General features: G+C 40.7%; 1 protein-coding gene and 1 long non-coding RNA gene across 9 annotated transcripts in view; one reads left to right on the forward strand and one right to left on the reverse strand.

Annotated features, from left to right (window-relative positions):
• LOC123994742 (lysine-specific demethylase 5A-like) overlaps positions 1-19,360 on the reverse strand; it is a 47,762-nt gene extending 28,402 nt beyond the window's left edge. The window contains exons 1-11 of one of the 7 annotated variants that reach the window (XM_046297696.1): positions 17,828-19,360; positions 16,746-16,823; positions 16,014-16,136; positions 15,593-15,763; positions 13,370-13,546; positions 11,200-11,278; positions 4,246-4,337; positions 3,849-4,016; positions 2,035-2,154; positions 1,623-1,781; positions 1,178-1,359 (exon numbers count right to left, since the gene is read on the reverse strand). In XM_046297696.1, coding sequence (XP_046153652.1) covers positions 1,178-1,359; positions 1,623-1,781; positions 2,035-2,154; positions 3,849-4,016; positions 4,246-4,337; positions 11,200-11,278; positions 13,370-13,546; positions 15,593-15,763; positions 16,014-16,136; positions 16,746-16,823; positions 17,828-17,974 — 1,496 coding nt within the window. In that variant the 5' untranslated portion in view covers positions 17,975-19,360. The remainder of the gene's footprint in view (positions 1-1,177; positions 1,360-1,622; positions 1,782-2,034; positions 2,155-3,848; positions 4,017-4,245; positions 4,338-11,199; positions 11,279-13,369; positions 13,547-15,592; positions 15,764-16,013; positions 16,137-16,745; positions 16,824-17,827) is intronic. The other 6 variants (XM_046297692.1, XM_046297695.1, XM_046297694.1 and 3 more) reach the window with 6 other exon arrangements.
• Positions 19,361-19,757: 397 nt separating this feature from the next.
• LOC123994743 lies at positions 19,758-21,558 on the forward strand. Of its 2 annotated transcripts, none has more exons than XR_006831703.1 (2): positions 19,758-20,658; positions 20,811-21,558. It is a non-coding gene; the product is annotated as an uncharacterized LOC123994743 (long non-coding RNA). The 2 variants fall into 2 exon arrangements; XR_006831704.1 differs by having other exon boundaries at positions 20,821-21,558.
• Positions 21,559-24,509: the final 2,951 nt, after the last annotated feature.

Here is a 24,509-nt window from a genome sequence, read left to right on the forward strand (position 1 = left end):
ACAATGCATGCAGGGCAGAATTAGGCCAATATCCACTAATAATAAAACTAAAAAAAGAGCAAATAAGTTTTGGAAACATCTACAATACAGTGACCCACTCTCATATCACTACCAACCCTGCAATACCAAGAGCTGAGCAAAGAAAATAGTCCTCTCATCCAGCTGGTCCTGGGGCTGAGTTCACAAACCTGTTCTACTAACACACTGCAGCCTCAGGACCAGAACATCCAATCAATCAGAATAAACCAAATTACAACACAGTCAAAACAAAACTACATTGCTTATTGGGAAACACAAGCACAAAGAAAAATGCAGTGCTATCTGGCCCTAAATCGAAAGTACACCCTGGTTAAATATTTGACCATGGTTGCTGATCAAAACCTTAGAAAAACCTTGACAAAGTACAGACTCAGTGAGCACAGCCTTGTCATTGAGAAGGGTAGACACATGAACACCTAGCTCCATGTAGAGGAAAGGCTGTGCAGCCACTGCACAACAGCAGAACCTGAGACGGAGCTGCATTTCCTGACAAAATGTGAAAAATATAAAACAATTAGAGTGTCATTTCCCCAAATTTGAAACCCTTATTCAAGGTTTCATAGACCTCTCTGATGAGAGTAGGCTACCCGTCCTGTGAGCTGTGGGTTGGCAGCGCATAACATTGCTGCCTGCCATAAGTTGAGGGACAGTGTCTGACAGACCAATCAACCTACACATGTACTCTACTGTATGCTTATTGTTCAATGTATGTTTATTTTGACCCTTGGTTATTGTTGTTACTGTTGTCCCATTGACAATTTTGATTCTCATTTTTTTCATTATTGTAAATATCCAAAATAAGCATTTGCAATATGTACATTATTACGTCATGCCAATAAATTACATTTTCAGACAAACAGACGGGCGGGCAGACAGACGGGCAGACAGACGGGCAGAGAGAGAGAGAGGGAGACAGAAGACAGTGAGAAGAATGAAGATGGGAGTACAATTGTATTTACGACCCATTGCAACATTGTATATGGTTTACATTGTTTAGTACATGTGTTTGTCGGTCTCTTCCCACTAAGGACTGTGTTAAGACATTTTATGTATGTCCTTTGGACTAAAATAAACAGTATTACTCAATATTTGGGCAAGCGGTCGATTTAGGACAAGGCATTTCTGTTTGTTACTTTACCAGTGCAGGAAGTTGATGGAGTAGCTCCAGTGGTCCTCAATGTGCCAGCAAAATGAGGAGAAGCACATGCCCACGTAGAGCCAGGGCACCTTCATGCCAGAGATATCCACGTTTATGTGGGTAAGGACTGACTGCTCCAAAACTGGCATGTTGTTCAGGTTCCAGCCCGAGTTGGCGTACTCCTACAGAAGAACAAGACAGAGGTGATGGAAGTTACTTACTGGTCAAAAGTAACATAAAAGCCGTTAAGGGCGTGGATTTCATACCGTAGCTCTTTCTCAATCTTAGCACGATCCCTTGTGTCCTCTCTCTACTCCATAAAAGGCATTAGAGGACAAGGTCCGAATGTAGGAACAACGGATCTTCACCTCCAATGCGTTTTGAAAAGGCGGCGAAAGACTAACGAGAAAGAGCCTGGGTCCTTTGTCCAAGTTGGTGCAGTTACCTCTTGGTCTCCCAGCAGCCGTCTCTTGCCGTCCCTGACAGGGAAGCCACTGCCCACCTCCTTAGAGCTGATGTCAGCTCCATACTCCACAATGACATCCTCCTCGATGGAGCTCACCAGACGCCAGAACTCCTTCTCCACCAGCTCTGTCGGCACCATCTGGGGGTGCAGAGAAAGGAGAATACAAACACATGCATTGTTTACATGTGATTGGACATTAGTGTGAGAGAAAGGATAGATGTTCAACTTTAAACAGCATGAAGGATGTAAACTTCACTCAAAGACTGTGGGTCGACAGCATCGGACTTGATTTTGAGATACATACCTAACCTGAACATATGTATTCCAAAAGCATAGATGTTTTTTGATTCTTGCCTATCACTCAAGGTGACCGTTTGATTTTGATACGTACGTGCACAGGCATGTTGAAGTAGTCTGACTTGAAGTGGTCAGCCATCTCTCCAAAGCTCTGGAGGGTGTACTCCCTCACGGCTTGCTCAAAGCCAAACGCCTCCCGCGGCTTACTGCACTCCTGCAGGGTGAAACGGGGTGAGACAGCCAGTGAGAAGACATCATCCTATCCCATAGTCCTCAACATGATTTATGTACAGAACCAGGCAAAAGTTTGGATACCTACTCTCAAGAGTTTCTTTATTTTTACTATTCTTTCCATTGTAGAAAAATAGTGAAGACATCAAAACTATGAAAAAAAACATGGAATCAGGTAGTAACCAAAAAAACAACAAACAAAAGTGTTAAACAAATCAAAATATATTTTATATTTGAGATTCTTCACCCTTTGCCTTGATGACAGCTTTGCACACTCTTGGAATTCTCTCAACCAGCTTCACCTGGAATGCTTTTCCAACAGTCTTGAAGGAGTTCCCATATATGTTGAGCACTTGTTGGATGCTTTTCCTTCACTCTGTGGTACAACTCATCCCAAACCATCTCAATTGGGTTGCGGTCGGGTGATTGTGGAGGCCAGGTCATCTGATGCAGCACTCCATCACTCTCCCGCTTTGACAAATATTCCTTACACAGCCTGGAGGTGTTGGGTCATAGTACTGTTGAATAACAAATGACAGTCCCAATAAGCACAAACCAGATTGGATGGCGTATCGCTGCAGAATGCTGTGGTAGCCATACTGGTTAAGTGTGCCTTGAATTCTAAATAAATCACAGACCGTGTCACCAGAAAAGCACTCCCACACCATCACACCTCCTCCTTCACGGTAAGAACCCCACATGCAGAGATCAGCCGTTCACCTACTCTGAGTCTGACAAAGACACAGCAGTTGGAACCAAAAATCTCAATTTTGACTCATCAGAAACAAGGATAGATTTCCACCGGTCAAATGTCCACCGCGCATATTTCTTGGCCCAAGCAAGTCTTCTTATTGGTGTCCTTTATTAGTGGTTTCTTTGCAGCAATTTGACCATGAAGGCCTGATTCATGCAGTCCCCTCTGAACAGTTGATGTTGAGATGTGTCTTGTTACTTGAACTCGGTGAAGCATTTATATGGGCTGCAATCGGAGGTTCAGGTAACTCTAATGAACTTATCCTCTGCAGCAGAGGTAATTGTGGGTCTTCCATTGCCTGTAGTGGTCCTCATGAGAGCCAGTTTCATCATAGTGCTTGATGTTTTTTGCGACTGAAACTTTCAAAGTTCTTTAAATTATCCTGACTGACTGACCTTCATGTCTTAAAGTAATGATGGACTGTTGTTTCTCTTTGCTTATTTGAGCTGTTCTTGACATAATATGGACTTGGTCTTTTTCCAAATAGGGCTGTCTTCTGTATACCACCCCTACCTTGTCACAACACAACTGATTGGCTCAAACGCATTAAGAAGAAAATCAATTCCACAAATGAACTTTTGACAAGGCACACCTGTTAATTGAAATGCATTACAGGTGACTACCTCATGAAGCTGGTTGAGAGAACACCAAGAGTGTGCAAAGCTGTCAAGGCAAAGGGTGGCTACTTTGAAGAATCTTTTTTGTAATTCTCCTAGTGATTTACATCTTTGTATGTATGCACTAAATATGGTGATGTTGTGCTGTTTGAGATGACACATTTTCCGAAAGGGACACAATAAAGAAATAATTATAACTCAAACAACTTCTGCAAAAACCTTCCATCAAGTCAGCTGTCATGTATGTTTCTCAAGCGAGGAATCGGCTTCGGAGTGGGTAGTGGAAGAGTCTCCAGAGTTCCATACCTCAGCGACACACTTGGGGCATCGCCAGTCCCCCTTGGGGACATCCTGTAGGGGCGGAATCAGACAGAAGGTGTGGTAGCTATCATCACAGCCGTCACACAGCAGGAGGCGATCCTCCTCGTCGCCTCGCCCACACATCAGGCACATGTAAAGGTCAATCTGGGGGATCTAGAACAGGAAATACAGAACAATAATAAATCAGTCAAATGATTACTTTCAAAAAGTGGTCCATGCAACTAAAAACATGTTTTGTGCCGTTGTCCACTAGTGATTCATTTGTAAGTGAGTAGAACAGGACAATACAGACAGAAGAAAATTGGAAATCAACTCACAATTACAAAATTTCGATTATAGAATAATAGACAGAGACATGAGGAAGTTAACTGGTGACACTCACAAAGTTGACCTCCAGGGTCTCCTTGCGTGGTCGCATCTTAATTGCGAAGGCCTGGGCCTTCAGGTGACGCTGCTTCTTATTCATCCCATCTTCTTATCATGTAACACAAGAGAATAGAATTGTTCCAATAACGAGCTGAGGAAATTGACATTACACAACTTTTATCCCCCCCAAAAAATATAGAAAAAAACATTACACACTAATTATGCTCCAAAACATTTAATGGGTATAGCAACCAACGTTTCGGCACACAGTGCCTTCTTCAGGGTTACATGGTAAATGATTGAACCAGGTTATGTAGACAAACAGTGCAATTAGTGCAGCCAATGAACAGTGAAGGGAGTATCATAGTAATTGAGGTAATGAGGGATGAGCAAATGGAACTGTTAAAAAAATATATATATTTTACAGCATGCCAAGATGTAAATAATTGCTCAATGTATTCATCATCTTATGTCAACATGACTAGATATAATAGAAAAATCTTGGTCCACCGAGAGTAGTCTGTTCTTTCAACCAATCCATTGGTAGACAAAAAACAGTGTATTTTTACGTGTATAGACACAACCTATGTTTGCATGAAATGCACAGAGCTTCTCTGGTGTTTTAAGCACACTGTTGAAATAATTAAAAAGGACACAAACGACTCAAGAGGGAACCCAATGGCCACGCTGCGTTAAAGAAAATTACTGTGAGTGAGCCTGTGTGGCTCGCACGCGTTCTCACTCCTCTCCAGCGAGCAGGCACTACAGCACAGCAACTGTTCATCGTGCTGTCCGTGCTGAAACTGCAACATAAGTACAGACATCTATTGTTTTCTTGTTCCTCTGACTGAAAACTTCTGTTACCAAAATTGTTTAGGAAAACAATTCCCTCTATTCCATCAACCCCTGCTCTGTTTACGCAATGCATTGCATCCACATAGTCTATAGGTCAGGCCTATTGACCATCATAATCACATCAACAAATTGGTTAAAAACTCTGTGACAGCAAAATGGATGTGGAGGACAAACTTGAAAACGGGGGAATGTTTACTGGTTGCTCAGGAGGGAAAGGGGAAGTCGATTCTGTGGAAGACATTCGACTTAGTTGTGGAAACTACTGGAGATCCAGACAAAAGGAGGGTATAGGAGCAAGCATTGCATGAGTAGTGTGTCAAACAGGTGCTGTTAGATTACAATATAATTGTTCTGCCCGTTTGGAACACTGCAAACACTAAATTGAAATCATACCAGAGACTTAAAACAATGTAATTATGTTTTTTACTTGTATTACAGCATAGCAAAGATTTACAACAGCTGAATTTGAGAAATTGCTTTACCAAACATATTGCGGTAGCTTGAGGCTAGGTGCTCAAAGAAATCAGTAGGCTATTAAAAAAAGACACTCAAAAACAGGCAACAGAGGCAGGATCTGTATTATTTCTGTAGATATATATGGATTATTTAAAAAACAAGGCACATTTAACAGTTATGCTATTGATTATAGGCCTAATTAAGTTGGAGTTTCCTCTTGCCTCAATTTTCATAGTCAATTAGAGCAAAAATTGTTTCCTCGTCTCTACACTCCGCTGCTGCCTCCACCTCTTAGTTCACAACACCAATATGCTGGTTAACTTCGCTATTATGCACAAGGCAACATATAGGGAAAGGTGCCAATTCAACGACGCACTGAAGATTGCTTCAGAACGACAGACAGACAACTATCCATCCCAGGAGAAAACACATTTATCATAGTCAAATAGTGTTCACTAATGTTGCACCACTATTCTTACATAACATAACCATTTACAATTTCAGAAGCATGTCAGAGTGATTGACTGCGGGATCCCTATGGCTTCTGCAATGGATTAGTCCACTGAGGCATGTCAATCAAACAGCTGTCTTGTGCACAATAAGAATACAAATCTAGTTTTAGAACACCTACTCATTTAAAGGTTTTCATTTTGACCATTTTCTACATTGTAGAATAATAGTGAAGACATAAAAAATATGAAATAAGATATGGAATCATGTAGTAACCAAAAAAGGTATTTAACAAATCAAAATATATTTAAGATGATTCAAATAGCCACCCTTTGCCTTCATGACGTTTTGCATTCTCTCAACCAGCTTCATGGATGAGGTCACCAGTGGTGTAAATTAGTTGAGTACTACTTTAAAGTATTTTTACTTGAGTATCTGTACTTTTTATATTTGCCAACTTTTACTTCACTCCGAATTAAAATAATGTACTTTTTACTCCATACATTTACCCTGACACCCAAAGGTACATATTACATGTTGAATGCCTAGCAGGACAGGAAAATGATCCAATTCATGCATTTATCAAGAGAACATTTAAGAATAATGGAGGCCACTTTTGGACCTTTAATGCTCCAGATCTGTGCCTCGACACAATCCTGTCTTGGAGCCCTACGGACAATTACTTTGACCAGAAAGTTTAATTTTAAAGTACTACTAAGTAGTTTTTGGGGTATCTGTACGTTATATACTGCTCAAAAAAATAAAGGGAACACTAAAATAACACATTCTAGATCTGAATGAATGAAATATTTTTATTAAATACTTTTCTTTACATAGTTGAATGTGCTGACAACAAAATCACACAGAAATTATCAATGGAAATCAAATGTATCAAGCCACACTCAAAATTGAAGTGGAAAACCACACTACAGGCTGATCCAACTTTGATGTAATTTCCTTAAAACAAGTCAAAATGAGGCTCAGTAGTGTGTGTGGCCTCCACGTGCCTGTATGACCTCCCTACAACGCCTGGGCATGGCTCCTGATGAGGAGGCGGATGGCCTCCTGAGGGATCTCCTCCCAGACCTGGACTAAAGCATCCACCAACTCCTGGACAGTCTGTGGTGCAACGTGGCGTTGGTGGATGGAGCGAGACATGATGTCCCAGATGTGCTCAATTGGATTCAGGTCTGGGGAACGGGCGGGCCAGTCCATAGCATCAATGCCTTCCTCTTGCAGGAACTGCTGACACACTCCAGCCACATGAGGTCTAGCATTGTCTTGCATTAGGAGGAACCCAGGGCCAACCGCACCCGCATATGGTCTCACAAGGGGTCTGAGGATCTCATCTCGGTACCTAATGGCAGTCAGGCTACCTCTGGCGAGCTCATGGAGGGCTGTGCGGCTCCCCAAAGAAATGCCACCACACACCATGACTGACCCACCTCCAAACCAGTCATGCTGGAGGATGTTTCAGGCAGCAGAACGTTCTCCACGGCGTCTCCAGACTGTCACTTCTGTCACGTGCTCAGTGTGAACCTGCTTTCATCTGTGAAGAGCACAGGGCGCCAATGGCGAATTTGCCAATCTTTGTATTCTCTGGCAAATGCCTAACGTCCTGCACGGTGTTGGGCTGTAAGCACAACCCCCACCTGTGGACGTCGGGCCCTCCTACAACCCTCATGGAGTCTGTTTCTGATTGTTTGAGCAGACACATGCACATTTGTGGCCTGCTGGGTGTCATTTTGCAGGGCTCTGGCAGTGCTCCTCCTGCTCCTCCATGCACAAAGGCGGAGGTAGCGGTACTGCTGCTGGGATGTTGCCCTCCTACGGCCTCCTCCACGTCTCCTGATGTACTGGCCTGTCTCCTGGTAGCGCCTCCATGCTCTGGACACTACGCTAACAGACACAGCAAACCTTCTTGCCACATCTCACATTGATGTGCCATCCTGGATGAGCTGCACCTACCTGAGCCACTTGTATGGGTTGGAGACTCCGTCTCGTGCTACCACTAGAGTGAAAGCACCGCCAGCATTCAAAAGTGACCAAAACATCAGCCAGGAAGCATAGGAACTGAGAAGTGGTCTGTGGTCCCCACCTGCAGAACCACTCCTTTATTGGGGGTGTCTTGCTAATTGCCTATAATTTCCACCTGTTGTCTATTCCATTTGCACAACAGCATGTGAAATATATTGTCAATCAGTGTTGCTTCCTAATCATTTTGATTTCACAGAAGTGTGATTGACTTGGAGTTACATTGTGTTGTTTAAGTTCCCTTTATTTTTTTGAGCAGTGTATTTTTGACTAGTTTTACTTTACTACATCCCAAAAGAAAATTTACTTTTTACTTAGATTTTCCCTGACACCCAAAAGTACCCGTTACATTTGGAATGCTTAGCAGGACAGGAAAATGGTCCAAATCACGCACTTATCAAGAGAACCTCCCTGGTCATCCCTACTGCCTCTGATCTGTCAGACTCACTGAACACAAATGCTTCATTTGTAAATGAGTGTTGGAGTGTGCTCCTGGTTATCCATAATTTCAAACTAAAATAGTGCCGTCTGGTTTGCTTAATATAAAGAATTTGAAATTATTTATGCTTTTCATACTTAAGTATCAAAAGTAAATGTAATTGCTAAAATATACTTACGTATACTTAAAAACATACACTTTTAAACTTTTACTCAAGTTGTATTTTACTTGATGACTTCCACTTTTACTTGAGGAATTTTTCTTTAAAAAAAGTTATTTCCTTTTACTCAAGTATGCCAATTGGGTACTTTTTCCACCACTGCCTTCGACCTCATGATTGGTTTTTGCTCTGACGTGCACCATCAACTGTGGGCCTTATACAGACCGGTGTGTGCCTTTCCAGGTATTGTCCAATCAATGAAATTTACCACAGGTGGACTGCATTCAAGTTCTAGAAACATCTCAAGGATGATAAATGGAAACAGGAGCTCAATGTCAAGTCTCATAGCAAAGGGTCTGAATACTTATGTAAATAACATATGTTTTAAAATTTGTATAAATAAGCAAACATTTCTAAAAACCTGTTTTCGCTGTCATTATGGGTATTATTTTTATAGTTCCTCAATGTTTTATTTTTATAGTTCCTCAATGTTGTTTTTTTCATACATTTTATAATGAGGCTGAAACATAACAAAATATGGAAAAAGTGAAGTGTCTGAACAACACGATACCGATTATTTGAGGACCCCAAAAAATGCCGATACCGATTAATCGGCTGATTTCTTTTTAATATTTATTTGTAATAATGACAATTACAACAACACTGAATGAACACTTATTTTAACTTAATATAATACATCAATAAAATCAATTTAGCCTCAAAATAAATAATGAAACATGTTCAATTTGGTTTAAATAATGCAAAAACAAAGTGTTGGAGAAGAAAGTAAAAGTGCAATATGTGCCATGTAAGAAAGCTAACGTTTAAGTTCCTTGCTCAGAACATATGAAAGCTGGTGGTTCCTTTTAACATGAGTCTTCAATATTCCCAGGTAAGAAGTTTTAGGTTGTAGTTATTATAGGAATTATAGGACTATTTCTCTCTATACCATTTGTATTTCATATACCTTTGACTACTGGATGTTCTTAAAAGGCACTTTAGTATTGCCAGTGTAACAGTATAGCTTCCATCCCTCTCCTCGCCGCTACCTGGGCTCGAACCAGGAACACATTGACAACAGCCACCCTCGAAGTAGCGTTACCCATACAGAGCAAGAGGAACAACTACTCCAAGTCTCAGAGCGAGTGACGTTTGAAACACTATTAACGCGCACCCCGCTAACTAGCTAGTCATTTCACATCGGTTACACCAGCCTAATCTCGAGAATTGATAAGCTTGAAGCAAACAGTGCAATACTTGAAGCATTGCGAAGAGCAGCTGGCAAAACGCATGAAAGTGCTGTTTGAATGAATGCTTACGAGCCTGCTGGTGCCTACCATCGCTCAGTCAGACTACTCTAGCAAATCATAGATTTAATGATAATAATAACACAGAAATACGAGCCTTAGGTCATTAATGTGGTCAAATCCGGAAACTATCATTTCGAAAACAAAACGTTTATTCTTTCAGTGTAATACGGAACCGTTCCATATTTTATCTAACGGATGGCATCCCTAATTCTAAATACTGCTGTTACATTGCACAACCTTCAATGTTATGTCATAATTCCGTAAAATTCTGGCAAATTAGTTCGCAATGAGCCAGGCGGCCCAAAGTGTTGCATATACCCTGACTCTGCATGCAATGAACGCAAGAGAAGTGACAATTTCACCTGGTTAAGATTGCCTGCTAACCTTTCTTTTAGCTAAATATGCAGGTTTAAAAATATATACCTCTGTGTATTGATTTTAAGAAATGCATTTATGTTTATAGTTAGGTACACGTTGGAGCAACGACAGTCCTTTTTCGCAAATGCGCACCGCATCGATTATATGCAACGCAGGACACGCTAGATAAACTAGTAATATCATCAACCATGTGTAATTATAACTAGTGATTGATTGATTTTATAAGATAAGTTTAATGCTAGCTAACAACTTACCTTGGCTTCTTACTGCATTCGCGTAACAGGCAGGCTCCTCGTGGAGTGCAATGTAATCAGGTGGTTAGAGCGTTGGACTAGTTAACGGTAAGTTTGCAAGATTGAATCCCCCGAGCTGACAAGGTAAAAATCTGTCGTTCTGCCCCTGAACAAGGCAGTTAACCCACCATTCCTAGGCCGTCATTGAAAATAATAAGGTGTTCTGAACTGACTTGCCTCGTTAAATAATATTGTTAAAAAGATCAAAATAACAAAAATAAACATTAAGCATCCAAATAAGCATCCAAAAATACCGATTTCCGATTGTTATGAAAACTTGATATCAGCCATTCCGATTAATCGGTCGACCTCTAGTCTGAATACTTTCCGAATGCACTGTATAGTGCCGTTATATTTCCTACATACTTTATATCTGGTTTAAGTTTACACTGAAAGTATTTTATCATTCCCGAAAAGGCATTTACAAACTATTCAAAAAATAATAAATAAAAAGTTCGGACTTAAGCGTCCCGAAAAAATGTTGAGGCGGGCTGCCCAACAGTTTCAAAAGTAGAAAAATCCCTGAACACTTACTTGTCGTTGCAGCATCTGCTCTGAGTAATTGAAGTCAAATAATACTAGCTAAGTTCCTTACCAGCTGGTACAATCTCTAACCCAACCATCTTGGGAACACTGCCAAAGATATGCAGGGTCTTGGGCTCTTTGATTTCCCGCTAGGAGAGGAGACAAAAACATAATACAACATCAAGGAACGTTCCTGGGACAAGTCCAAAATGTCACCCTTTTCCCTATATTGAGCACTACACTACTATTGACCAGAGCATTATGCAGGCCCGGTCAAAAGTAGTGTAATATATAGGGAATAGGGTGCTATTTCAGATGCAGAGTCCTGGAGAGATGTCCAGGAAACAGTTTGTCATTCCAACAGGATCGACAAACATCAGCCACTGACCCCGTCGAGAGTTCCACTGACTGTTGCTGGGCTTGGATAATCAATGAATCCATATTGTATGTCATTTGGATGCCAAAATACACAAACAAAACTGTAATTCATTCGTCACATGCGCCAACTAAAACAGGTTACCTTAGTGAAATTCTTACTTACAAGCCCTTAACTTGTATGCTTTGAGAAGAAAATAATGTAAACAAAATAGATAAGCAGAAAATAAAAAAGTAACAAATAATTAAAACAGCAGCAGTAATACAGTAAGTTAACTCTGGACTAACTCTAGCAGGGTCTCTGTTAACTGGTAGTAGCCGGCTTCTGGCGGATAAAGGTTTTTTTAAACGCAGAAAAATAAACAATTGCCAGTGGCAAATTTTCTGGGAGAATAAGAAAAGAATCACATTGCAAAATAGTGCTTATTGGTCACGTATCTTATTCATCACACGCGTACAGATACAGAGCCTTTGAGCAGAAAATCTGTCAAGACAGCACAAGAGCTGCTGCTACAGTATCTCAAACAGCAAATGCATAGACAACGGTAGACAGGTTTCATCAGGGCATCACACACACCACTTTGCAATGAACTTGAGACCGTATGCATTTTGAAAACATATACTTAATTGTTTGAAACCTGGACGTTTTAATACATGAGGCACGTCTTAACTTGCTTAAAAGTAGTTGAGCAAAAATCAGACCATATCCACAAAGGCAATTATTTTAGATCACCTTTCTTTCATTGTCCAGTAACCAAAGGAACAATCATATTAGATCTGTCCTCTTTCTACATTTCTAATGGATATTTTCATCTCTGTCACATGAAACCACTCGCATGTGCCCTTTTGACAGCCGTGTTATCACCAATTGCATTTTTTGCGCATAGACTGCAACACATTGATGCGCTTATGTGAAAAAAAATAGTTTATCAATATTAAGCTACATTTTCTAACCTGTTGCATCAGAATAATTGATTTTTACAGTTTTCTATGTAGCCTAGACCTACTGTCCCAAAGTCAGTTTGGATAGGCTATTTCTTTCGACAAGCTGACCAATAGAATTGGTAAACTTTTCTACTATGGGGATATCAGTTTGACATAGGCTAGTAATTTTGCTATTCGTTACACGTCTTGTTGGCTAAGGAAACTCTGTACCCGGTACGTCCTGTATATAGCCTCGCTACTGTTATTTTATGGTTGATCCTTAATTATTATTATTTATTTTTATATATATTTTTTACTTCAGTTATTTTTGTAAATTGTTAAACACTTTTTTTGTAGAACTGCACTGTTGGTTAAGGGCTTGTCAGTATTCGGCACTTGTGACAAATACAATTTTACAAGCCCTTACAGGAACCACATGACCCCCATGACAAAGGGTGACGAGCAGATTTGCCAAGAGAGAGAGAGCAAAATCTCTCTTGATGTTATGGGCACTTTGCGCAGACAGAGCGCACGCAAGACCTGTTGTATTCGGCACTTGTGACAAATACAATTTTACAAGCCCTTACAGGAACCACATGACCCCCATGACAAAGGGTGACGAGCAGATTTGCCAAGAGAGAGAGAGCAAAATCTCTCTTGATGTTATGGGCACTTTGCGCAGACAGAGCGCACGCAAGGCTAAGGCTCTCTGGCTATTGAGAATGTAGCTAATGAGTCCAGAGCCAGCACACAGGCTGCAAAGGCCCTCTTGCTAATGAGAATGTATCTCTATCCAGCAATTGCATTTCCAGTACATTAAGTCCACAAACAAGTTAGGGAAAAAAACAGAAGAGTAAAAAGACAGATATTTTTAGTAAATCACCATGTGAAATCAAAATGAAAGTGACAAAATAAAATATATAACAGTCTCCGGTGATCACCTCATCACAGACCTCAGACTTCAGACGGCGAGAGCGTCGCTCAGGGAGCGGGCATTCCTTGTTCGGAGTCCCGTCACTCAGGCTGTCCCTCTCTCTGTCCTCTTCATCCTCCTCTTCCCCCATGCCCTCGTCCTGCTCCTCTCCATCATCTCCCTCCTCGTACAGACGGTGGATACCCTGAGGGGGACAGAGAAGGTAGGGAGCAGAGGTAAAAGACCATAACAGAGGCAGGAGAACACCTACAAACCCACTTCACAACAAGGTATGTGAAGGTATGGCAAGGTATGGTATGTTTTACTGTTGCAGATGTAAGGTGTTGGTTGCTAGCTTCTTGGAATGGTTGAATAGAGCAGAGAGTAGTAACATTTATACCATGGCATTGTTGAATACACATTTCTGATTGGCATTATAGAGCATGCATTATTTAAGTGATAATGCCCGATAAGCCAGTATTGGAGGATATATTGGAATGGGTGTTGTTAGGCCCAAGGGAAGACAAACGCGTGCCAATATATCCTCCAAACAACGGCTTCAAGGGCATTATCACTTTTATACAACAGGTTACATATTCAAATAATGACGGACATATTTTCATTAAAAACATTATTTGGATTAATTTATTCATACTATTTAATCATTCTACAAGATATAGTCCGACATAAAATCTAGGGTTGCTACCCAAGCCGGCTGGTCATGCATTCTATTGGTTCAGTTGCTAGATACACGACCCAGTCGTTCAGTCTTTTTGTTCGTTCAAAACATTCCATTGCCTTACTGGCTGGCAAAGTTCTTATCCCGTGCTTGCTAACTTAGTCACGTCAAACAATGAGGTGCGATTTCACCTGGCATGTAAACTGTGCTCTCGTCAGCACGCTGTTGAGCAAGCCAACACAATCACTTCAAACACTGAAGCTGTAAAGACTGCAAACTACCTGCACTTTGTTTTGTTTTACCTTTTGTCAATTGACATTTCTTTGTATATATCCATGAAAATGATGCCAGCTGATTCATGATTTCAACTGAATGAGAAACGCTGCCTGCCTCTTGTCTTGTCCTGACTCCCACTTGTTCATTACTATGGGACAGCTGGAGATCCAATTTGAATATTGCAACAATATCACAAATGTCTGGAGAGACAGACAGCAAAGTTTATACTAATCTTCGCTGTTGAAAACTAAATGTTAGTCTAAAAGAAATGTGAGAATATCTAGATGCTTGTTATAGTGGAGATCAAGTTTATAATTTGCCTGGCTAGGCTGATGAGAAAGTGGATGGCGCAGTCAGACGGAACAGAGTAAATAGGCATTTTAACATCATAGATTTAGCTGGTGGAAACTTGCGGAATAGACACTGGCTGGAATGCGCATTTAACCAATCAGCAATAGGCTCACCCGTTGTATAATTCTCTATAACACATGGTATATCTGCAAGGTAGCATTCAATGGCTATAGTTCGTTCTGTTTGAGCTTCTTTTGAAAGCAAAATTCTAATGAAAAACGTTATTGAATTTGATTTTCATAATGGCAAGCTAGGACTGATGGTTTGGTTAGCTAAACTAGCAAGTCTGATTGGTTAGCAAAGGCAAGTACTGTAGCTATCTAGTAAACTTGCTGGCTATTCCAGTGGATGCTGAACACATTTCTAGCTGCAAAGGTGTTAAATTATAGCCAAGGTATAAAGGGGATAATCAACTCGAGGCTCTATGTGTTCTCTGGAACACATAGAGTGTGTTCCAAAAATGTGACTCCGTAGAAGGTTAGTTCCATTCCACTAGCACGTTGTGGAAACCACCTTCCACATCATTCATTGTTTTCCATAGAACGCATTGCCCCTCGTTGATTATCCCTTACATGTTGTGATACAGAACCAGAAGAGGCTGGTGGGAGGAACTATATGAGGACGAGTCTATCCCAGCCATTACAATGAGCCTGTCCTCCTATAGTTCTTCCCACCAGCCTCCTCTGTTCAGAACACTGTTACAAATGTGGCTGTAGCATGACAAAGAACAAAAGGAAAGAACCACATGACAGGGTATTGACATGAGTTGTGAGTATGTAAACGTGTGAATACACAGCACAAACCTATGATGATCCACACCTAACACTTGCCGAAAGAAGGCTGAAGCAATTCACTACCTCTATTGACATCACAGAAACATTTCTCAGACTCCACAGACACCTAGCCTAAATGTTAGTGTGCATGTGTCGGCCAATAAGTGCTTACAGTGAGCGTTGCTCCAGACTGGAAGAGCTCATAGGGGTAGAGGATCCTCTCAAAGTGGGACCGCAGCAGAGAGCCCATACCTTTCCCCGGGGGGAAACCCATCCTGCTGGCCACCTTGGACCATCTCTTCTCCTTACACACTGTTCCAAAGCCTCCCTCGGAGGAGACAATCTGAAATACAATGTTTTTTTAGTAAGATTGTTGTGGTTGACTCGTACACAAAAAGCATATTTTCAGAAAACTAAGGAGGCATTCAAATGTACACCAGCACTTAGCACCTCGTTGTTGTCCTCAAACAAAATCCAAAACAAACTACTTACTCCTCAGGTATAAATTAATTACAGTATACTTACAAACACCACCCTGCATGTTTATAAAAAACAATATACTATTCAGGTTAATGGTCTGACTCCGGTCTTACCTTGCTGAGCTGGTACAGATCAAGGATCTTCCTCTCCACATGAGGGAAGCGCAGCCTGGACCCCTGCAGCTCCCAGAACTTGGCAATCTGATCCAGGAAGTTGAGCTTGACTCGAGTGAGGGCCTGAAAGCAATGGGAGAGGTGAGGGAAGGGTACACAAACACATGAAAGTCATTTCAAATGAAAAATATGGCACACTCCACCATAAACAGGAGTATAAAGAGGTCTCTTTGGGTGCTGAATACTAGGAGAAATCAAAGTAAAGACAAAGCCTACACATTCCAGTGAGTAATATCCTTTAAAATCTTAATGTCGGCTAAGCTACAACTTTTCTGACCATAAAAACCCTTCTTAAAGCAGGCCTAGGCCTACCACCCATTCAGCCAGCGCTGTAAACTCAGTCATTGTATTCAAGAGTGCTGCTCCCAAAATGTGACGACAGCTGTAGTCAATGCACATAAGGTCTGCACTGTCCAGACACAACAACGTATAGGCTACCTCTTCACAAAAAAACATAAGTACTCATAGACCTCTACATCTTTATTAAAAGAAATAATAACATATGGTTAAATAGCATATATCTGTGAATGACTGACAAACTCAGCTGAGTTGACTACTTACTTAGGCAATACCTCTATTTAGGCCTATACCTTATAATGACTACAAACAGGCCACCTAACTGTATTTCCAACATAGCCTTCACAGTGTTGTAACTAGGTACAGTATACTTACCTCCAATTCATTGAGTCTCTGGACTCTGGGAGTGAAACGGAAGTTGCGTACGTCGCAGGCGAAAGGGGGTGCCCAGTCCTAACAGACAGAAGATTACAATTGAAACCAAATTAACAACTTTGGTTCAGATTTTCATACAGTGAAGTAATGAGGAAGTAAAAGCAACAATAAAAAAAGAAGAAAACACTTGTCAACATAAACATTACATAACACTTCAAATCCCATTCACAAATGCCAAAGCCTTATACCCAAAAGAGACAAATAATATTGGAGCACAGTGCATCAAAGAAAACATCCCAGAAGCAACTGTCAAATTTCAGTTGGTGCAAAATAGACCAAATATAAGAGGGTTAGCCCAATCAAGCAAAAGGTTCCATGTGGGAAATAAGAGTAAGAGAGAAAAATACAAAAAAGGGCAATATTAGACATACATTTGATTTGCACAAGGCCAAATATGAAAAAGTCGAAAAGTAGAGCATTACGGTTCTAATTCCACGTCCTGCTACTGTTAGCCTATCCCCCCCCCCCCCAAAAAAAAAATATATATATATATTACTCTTTACAGCTAAATACATGGATATTGTTGATATTATAGTCATGATGTAATAAAGACTTGAAAATATAGGGCATCAAATGAAAAGCACCTAGAAGTTCATTTCAAATTGTTAATAGTTCAAAAATGTATCTGGACATCATCTAATTCGTGTAACGTTACTTGATATTCCGAATGTAAGTTGCGATCAGTCCAGGAAACACCAAAAAAAGAAAACAAAGAGTCATAGACGGGAGTCTGGAATAGAGGCCGCTGTTTTAAAGACGACTTTACTCTAACTGTTTGGCAAAATATAAACATCCAAAATCATTGTTTAAATAAAATTATTAACAAACGTGAAATTTGACTCACATTTGACCTCCAACAAGTGAAACATTCAACGAGTAAGATGGCCTTACCCAACTAAAAATGTGCGTCGGGCTAGGCCGAAAATACCATAAGTAGATGACATGGGCACAAACCAACGCAGGCGTAAATCTTAAAATGGAAGCAATGTGTTATATTCCAAAAGCAGAAACAGTGAGGTTACCTCAGGCGGTCGAATTTTGCAGATGCCAGTTCTCTCTGCAATAGGTCGAATCTTGTTTATAAATCCTAGTGGATCCGAAAAATCTTCCCAACTCGGCTCAAAAACTGGGCACTCAGGAGGGGGTACGAATTCAGCAAAATCGGACATGATGAAATCACAACTGTTAAATTTTCTTTAAAAAGCCAATCGTACTTGTGTTAAAAATGTATTATGTTGACATCTGTGAGTGACATCAGTCCATGATTAGGCCATCTTTCAATTAGCACACATATTGTTGCTTCGGCAACTTCTCCTTCATGTTCATGATTGTTTTAGTATCAAGAAAAAATAATTTCAATGAAGACAATTTCTTGATATGCCAACAGCTGGGCGACATGACAATATTGTTGAGTTGACGTCTCAAAGACAAAACTGTAAAAATATCAAAAATAAAATGTCCATTCCTATTCCATTTTTAAGGAAATTACTGGGCCAAGCCGGGCGGCGTCCACCCCCACCACTCCTGTGCAGCAACGTAAACTGCAGAACTGAGAACTACCTGGAGCGCAGGACAAGATCAGTCAAAAGCGCCATCGCTCCCCTGGACATATGATCCCCCATCAAAATAAAAACGGCCGAAAAGAAATTGCATTTATAACTATCCTAAGCTCCATATTCGTCGAATAAAACATTATCCACATTATTTGCGATTTCACTTTTGAATATCCATCGGTTGTGACATCTTCATGTGCCAGGATATTGTATTATTTTATCCAGATTTCGCAATATCATCCATTTAAAGTTGCGCCTCAGTGATTATCCAATCTAATTATGCCATTCTTGAGTCGTTTTCCAGTCTAAATGAGTGCGATCCTCTTTCATCCGGACGAGAAGCTGATGACCATCAACAATGAAACGAGGGCAGTTAGCTAGCAATTAGCGCACATTGTTGATCAAACCGTGTCCACTCCGACGTCCATTCATTTGAAGGAGAACGTTAACTTAGCTAGCTCGTCGCTACAACAGACAGGGGGATCCGTGGAGTTGAAGGGTCGACCTTCCCGATGCAGCAACAGACGTTATTTGCTCCACAATAAACCGGACAAGCTAATTGAAACCATTCTCATGCATACGGCTATCCTGCTTCGTGTCACTCGAGTACTTCTAGCTGCTGTTGTCATTAAAAACGACGATACTTCCTAGCTAATTTAGCCTAGCCACACTGCTTGCTAGTTGCTGGCGAAAAACTTCGCATGGTCTTTCTTTAGTTTGCTCGCACAGTTCTAGAACAATATACCTTTTTCAGGATAAACATTTATTCTAAAATTGTTCATTAGACGCCTATGTTGCTCAACACTTTGGACTTTCCAATATTGTATATATTGAGATTACTATCCACCTTTCTTTTGCTAGCAATGACCATATCACTACCATGTACCAATCCTCCACTTCCGCCTCCACATCCGCTTCAATAAAACTAGAACCATGGTTTTACTTATTTCCCTATACAAAATCATGTCTCCAGATATGTGTACATCAACATTTATGGTAAATTTGTTGTAGTTTTGTAAGGTACTCCGTTCTTAATCAAGTGAGGAAAAAAACATCCTCACAAGTCGCGCTTTCAAGACCACTCGGATTCGGGGGGGGGTCAAATCGTGACGTAAGGGATATTGAGGTCGGAGAATTCGGAGCTCGAGGATGATCCAAGTTACCGACTGGGAATTTCGAGTTGGATGACCGTTCAAAACAAAATTTCCAATTCGAAACACATTTTTCCGAATTGCAAGTGTTATTGAACACACTGAGGTCAGATGTCAGAGATTCCCGAGTTCCCAGTTGAATGGAACGCTGCATGAGCTCCGACTTCTCTCCCATTATGGCCTCTTCGTTTTTTATGTAACTAGGCAAGTCAGTTAATAACAAATTCTTATTTATTTATAAACCTGGACAACGCTGAGCCAATTGTGCACCGCACTATGGGACTCCCAATCACAGCCAGTTGTGATACAGCCTGGATTCGAACCAGAGTGTTTGTAGTGACGCCTCTAGCACTGTATCAGGAAATGAAAGCAGTATCAGGAAATGATCTCCATAACAGATTTTTCGGCAGTTAACAACTAAACAACTAAACATTATTTATAAAAGCAATCTATTCATATATATTTTTTCACACTGTATTTTCTTGACAAGCATGATTGATAACTGTTCTTGTAGTTTATGGTTGACCAGCTGGTTGGCCATTAGCCAATCGGCGTTTCAACGAGTTCAAAGCATGTGTGAATGCATCCAAATTGCAACGAGTAATTACCACCTTCCCATGTGGTTATGCTGCGTTCATGTGCTCGTCGGAGTATTTGATTTCGATAATATGGCTTTGTTTCATTCATTTGCTTTTTGGTCTGACTCTGCAAACTTGTTAGATGCATTTTCTGTTTGTTTTGCTTGTTTTTCAGTTTATGTTGTGCCCAATAGAAATTCATGATAAATAATGTATTTTAGGAAGGTAGAAAGAAAGTAATTTGAACCGGTGATTCATAACATTTGGATCAGTTTGGGGTCCTGGGGACCGATGCATTCAAATCTTAAATATTTGAACCGGGGACCAATACCTATCATGAATCGTTACATCCCTAATGTTTCCTACTCTCCTTGTCTGTTCCAATCTCACTGTGTATTTGCTTCCTTTCAGGACTAGAAGACACTGGGTATCTCTCCTCTGATGGCTGCCATGAATGGTCACGTCCCTGCGGTCAAGCTGCTGGACATGGGCTCAGACATCAACACTCAGATCAAGACCAAACGTAACACAGCACAGACCCTGGCCTGCCAACGTGGAGCACTGCGTCAAGGTGAGAGCAGCCATCATCGGCTGAACCTGACAGGCAATGTTATCTGGGCTAGAGTCAAAGACATTAGGAATGATGTTTGGTGTTAGACTGTTTGATGCAGTATGTTACTGACCCATACGTTCTCTCTGATTGGTCAAACTCCTCTCATGGAGGCTGTGTCAGATGGCTATACTGAGATGGGGCGTGTGCTACTGGACAAGAGCGCTTACACCTGTCCAAACCTCCCAAGACACCGTGTGCACCTTTGCTGCAGACAAGGGCCACTACGAGTTCTGTGAGCTCCTCATCAACACGTAATTACTGTTACAGTCTACCTTCAGTATGAGAGTGAGTGTCATTTCAGTCAGAATACCATTCCTCTCCAGTCTCATTGCTCAGACCTGCAACTAGTCTCTGAGTGAGTTATTATAGTGTTATAACCAGCAGTGTGTGTAGTTCGGCATTTGCTTCTCGCTAAAGTCCAAACTATTCACATTTCCTCTCTCCTTTAGTCTGGTCCATCTCAGAGCTGTGACCAATCAAATCAATTAAAATCAAAGTTTATTGTGCACCGAATACAACAGGTGTAGTAGACCTTATAGTGAAATGCTTACTTACAACCCTCATATCCCGGGCATAACATGTGACTTCAATCTGAGTGAATATGTATTCTGTTGTAGATGGTGCTCTGCTCCCTACCCTGTGATTTGTTGTATGAATTGCTGTGATTTGAGGCTGTAGTTTATGTTTAATTTTTATTGTATTTGTGTGTATAAGGGGACACTGCTGTGGTGGCTGTGTGGCTCAGGGCTATGTTCCCTACTCCCTACAAAGCATTTTGTTGTATAAATTGTAATAATATAATTTCTTCTTGTTTTTCTTGTTTTGTTTTTTGGTATAAAATATAATTCTGAGCAATGACTAAATGTCTACTTGTTAATTGTTTCAGGTTGTTAGTTTGCAACTATCAGGGGGGTTGAAGGATAATATGAATTTGCATCAGGACACTTCTGAGGGGACTCTGGCGATACACCTGCAGGATCGACTTATTTCTGGCAGAGAGAATGGGCCGATTCTGGGCAGTCATTCAATATGACATCGTTGCTAGCTGGGTAAAATGTCAGAAGATCTTTTAGTTTTAGTTACAGCACAATAAAAAAGCAATACAAATTGTCGTTACCGCCACCAACTTGTACGGGGTGTAATAAAAGCCATGGTTGATGCTTTTTGCCTACTGTAAACATTGCACTCAGAAATGAGGAAATAAATAGTACCCCAAACTGATCCAAATGTAGCATCGATTCAAATGTTACAAATCGCCACTTCACTAAATGTTTTTGTTCAAATTACTTTCTATCTACCTTCCTAAAATACATTATTTACCATTCATTTCTATTGGGCACAACATAATCTGAAATCAACCAAAACAAACAGCAAATGCATCCAACAAGTTTGTAGAGTCACAAGCTTGATGTAATCATTGAGTGCTAGGAATATGGGACCAAATACTAACTGCTTGACTACTTTAAGATGCATAAGCTAATTTGTTCCAATACTTTTGGTCCCCTAAAATGGGTGGACTATGTACAAAGGTGCTGTAATTTCATGGATTATTTGATATGGATTACAATACCATCCAATTAAAGCGGACAGTCTGCACTTTAACCTTATAGTCATTGTATCATTTCAAATCCAAAGTGCTGGAGTACAGAGCCAACACAACAACAAAATTGTCACTGTCCCAACACTTTTGGAGCTCACTGTATGTTGACAGTCATTGATCTACAAGTCATTTTGCATGAAGAACAACTCCTGGCAATATCAGTAGCTTTGTCAAACTGAGCACTGTCTACAGCTTCACATGTTGACCACGGAGAGGTAGGCCTATACCTGATCTGGCACATCTGTGCATCTCCTTCAGCATTGAAAAGTTTGTAAAATGGTTTGCGCAGTATTATGCTTTATTAGTTGAGTGACAACCAATGTCATATTCTAGGTTATTTTTTATCAAATGCGCTGTTCAAAAGGGTGTTTTACTGGAATAAAAGTATCCTAAACTACCGCTGGAGGCACAACTCTCAATCTGGCTATAGGTAGGCTACATTCTGATCAGCGTTTACATTAGATTTTATTTAAATTGTTCAGGTTCTCCGTCAGCAATAGTTTTGGTAGTTTTACTTGAAGCAATCAATATGCATGGTCATTTTCAGATATACAGGGTAAAGTTCAGAATTTCATGAGGACAAAAGAGTGCATGATCGAAGCTACCAAAAAAGTGCATGATCGAAACGGGAGAAGAAGAGTTGCTCAATCCAGAGTCTGTCAAAACTTCCAAACAGTCTAAACCATTCTATTATGAGACAGGGTAAAATCCAAAGTTGTGCTATATATTCGTTGGCTATGTTATAGTACATTTTTTAAGATACGTATTGATACATTACTAGCTCTAACACTTTTAATCAGCAATGGGCTGATAGTGGGGTGGTAGATTCCCAGTTTCCCTTATAGCTCAGCCACACACACACACACACACACACACACACACACACACACACACACACACACACACACACACACACACACACACACACACACACACACACACACACACACACACACACACACACACACACACACACACACACACACACACCAGCTCAGAGAGATCCAGCTCAGAGTCCCAGCTCATTTACAGCAGATTACTTTAGAATGGAAAATTAATGTGTTTAAGCAACAAATGTAAGTGCATCAAACCATGTCATATTGCATCGAACTGAATCGCATCATTCATTTCTCTAATCAAACCCGAATCGTTCCTGTATCGTATCAGAGCCCATATATGTAGATATGTATCAAATCTTCTTGAAAGGGAATGATACACATCACTATGAAACATAACATGTGGACAGGGGTGATTATACTGTACACACAGGAGTTGATTTCAGCACCAGCGTTTAGGAGGATGTTGATGCAGCCCCCTGAGTGGGCCAAGCTGAGAGGAGTGTAGTCTGAAACATTACTGTGCTCCTTATTAGCCTTGTGCAGCAGCAACAGCTTTGCCACCTGGAAGGAATGGACCACACGTTTAGTCAATCCACAAAACACCTTTGTTGAATTTCCACTTAGGACATTTGTATTTTGTACTCTTTCTGGGGTCCAGCAACATTAAGGCAGTTATATACAATTAAACATAATACGTGATATTACAATTCATAACACTTTTCACAACACATTAAGTATGAGCTCTCAGACCACTACTCTACTACCACATATCTACAATACAAAATCCATGTGTACATGTGTATAAAGTGTGCGTGTTAGCATGTGTATGCGTGTGTGTCTCTTCACAGTCCCCGCTGTTCCATAAGGAGTATTTTTCTGTTTTTTAAATCCGATTCTGCTGCTTGCATCAGTCATCTGATGTGGAATAGAGTTCCACGTAGCCGTGGCTCTATGTAGTACTGTGCGCCTCCCATAGTCTGTAGTGGACTTGGGGAATGTGAAGAGACCTCTGGTGACATGTCTTTTATTTATATGTTATATATATATATATATATATATTCTTATACTCTTATCCAGAGCGACTTACAAATTGGTGCATTCACCTTATGACATCCAGTGGAACAGCCACTTTACAATAGTGCATCTAAATATTTTAAGGGGGGTGAGAAGGATTACTTTATCCTATCCTAGGTATTCCTTAAAGAGGTGGGGTTTCAGGTGTCTCCGGAAGGTGGTGATTGACTCCGCTGTCCTGGCGTCGTGAGGGAGTTTGTTCCACCATTGGGGAGCCAGAGCAGCGAACAGTTTTGACTGGGCTGAGCGGGAACTGTACTTCCTCAGTGGTAGGGAAGCGAGCAGGCCAGAGGTGG

This window comes from Oncorhynchus gorbuscha, linkage group LG14 (genome assembly GCF_021184085.1).
Source record: "Oncorhynchus gorbuscha isolate QuinsamMale2020 ecotype Even-year linkage group LG14, OgorEven_v1.0, whole genome shotgun sequence".
Lineage (NCBI taxonomy): Eukaryota > Metazoa > Chordata > Actinopteri > Salmoniformes > Salmonidae > Oncorhynchus > Oncorhynchus gorbuscha.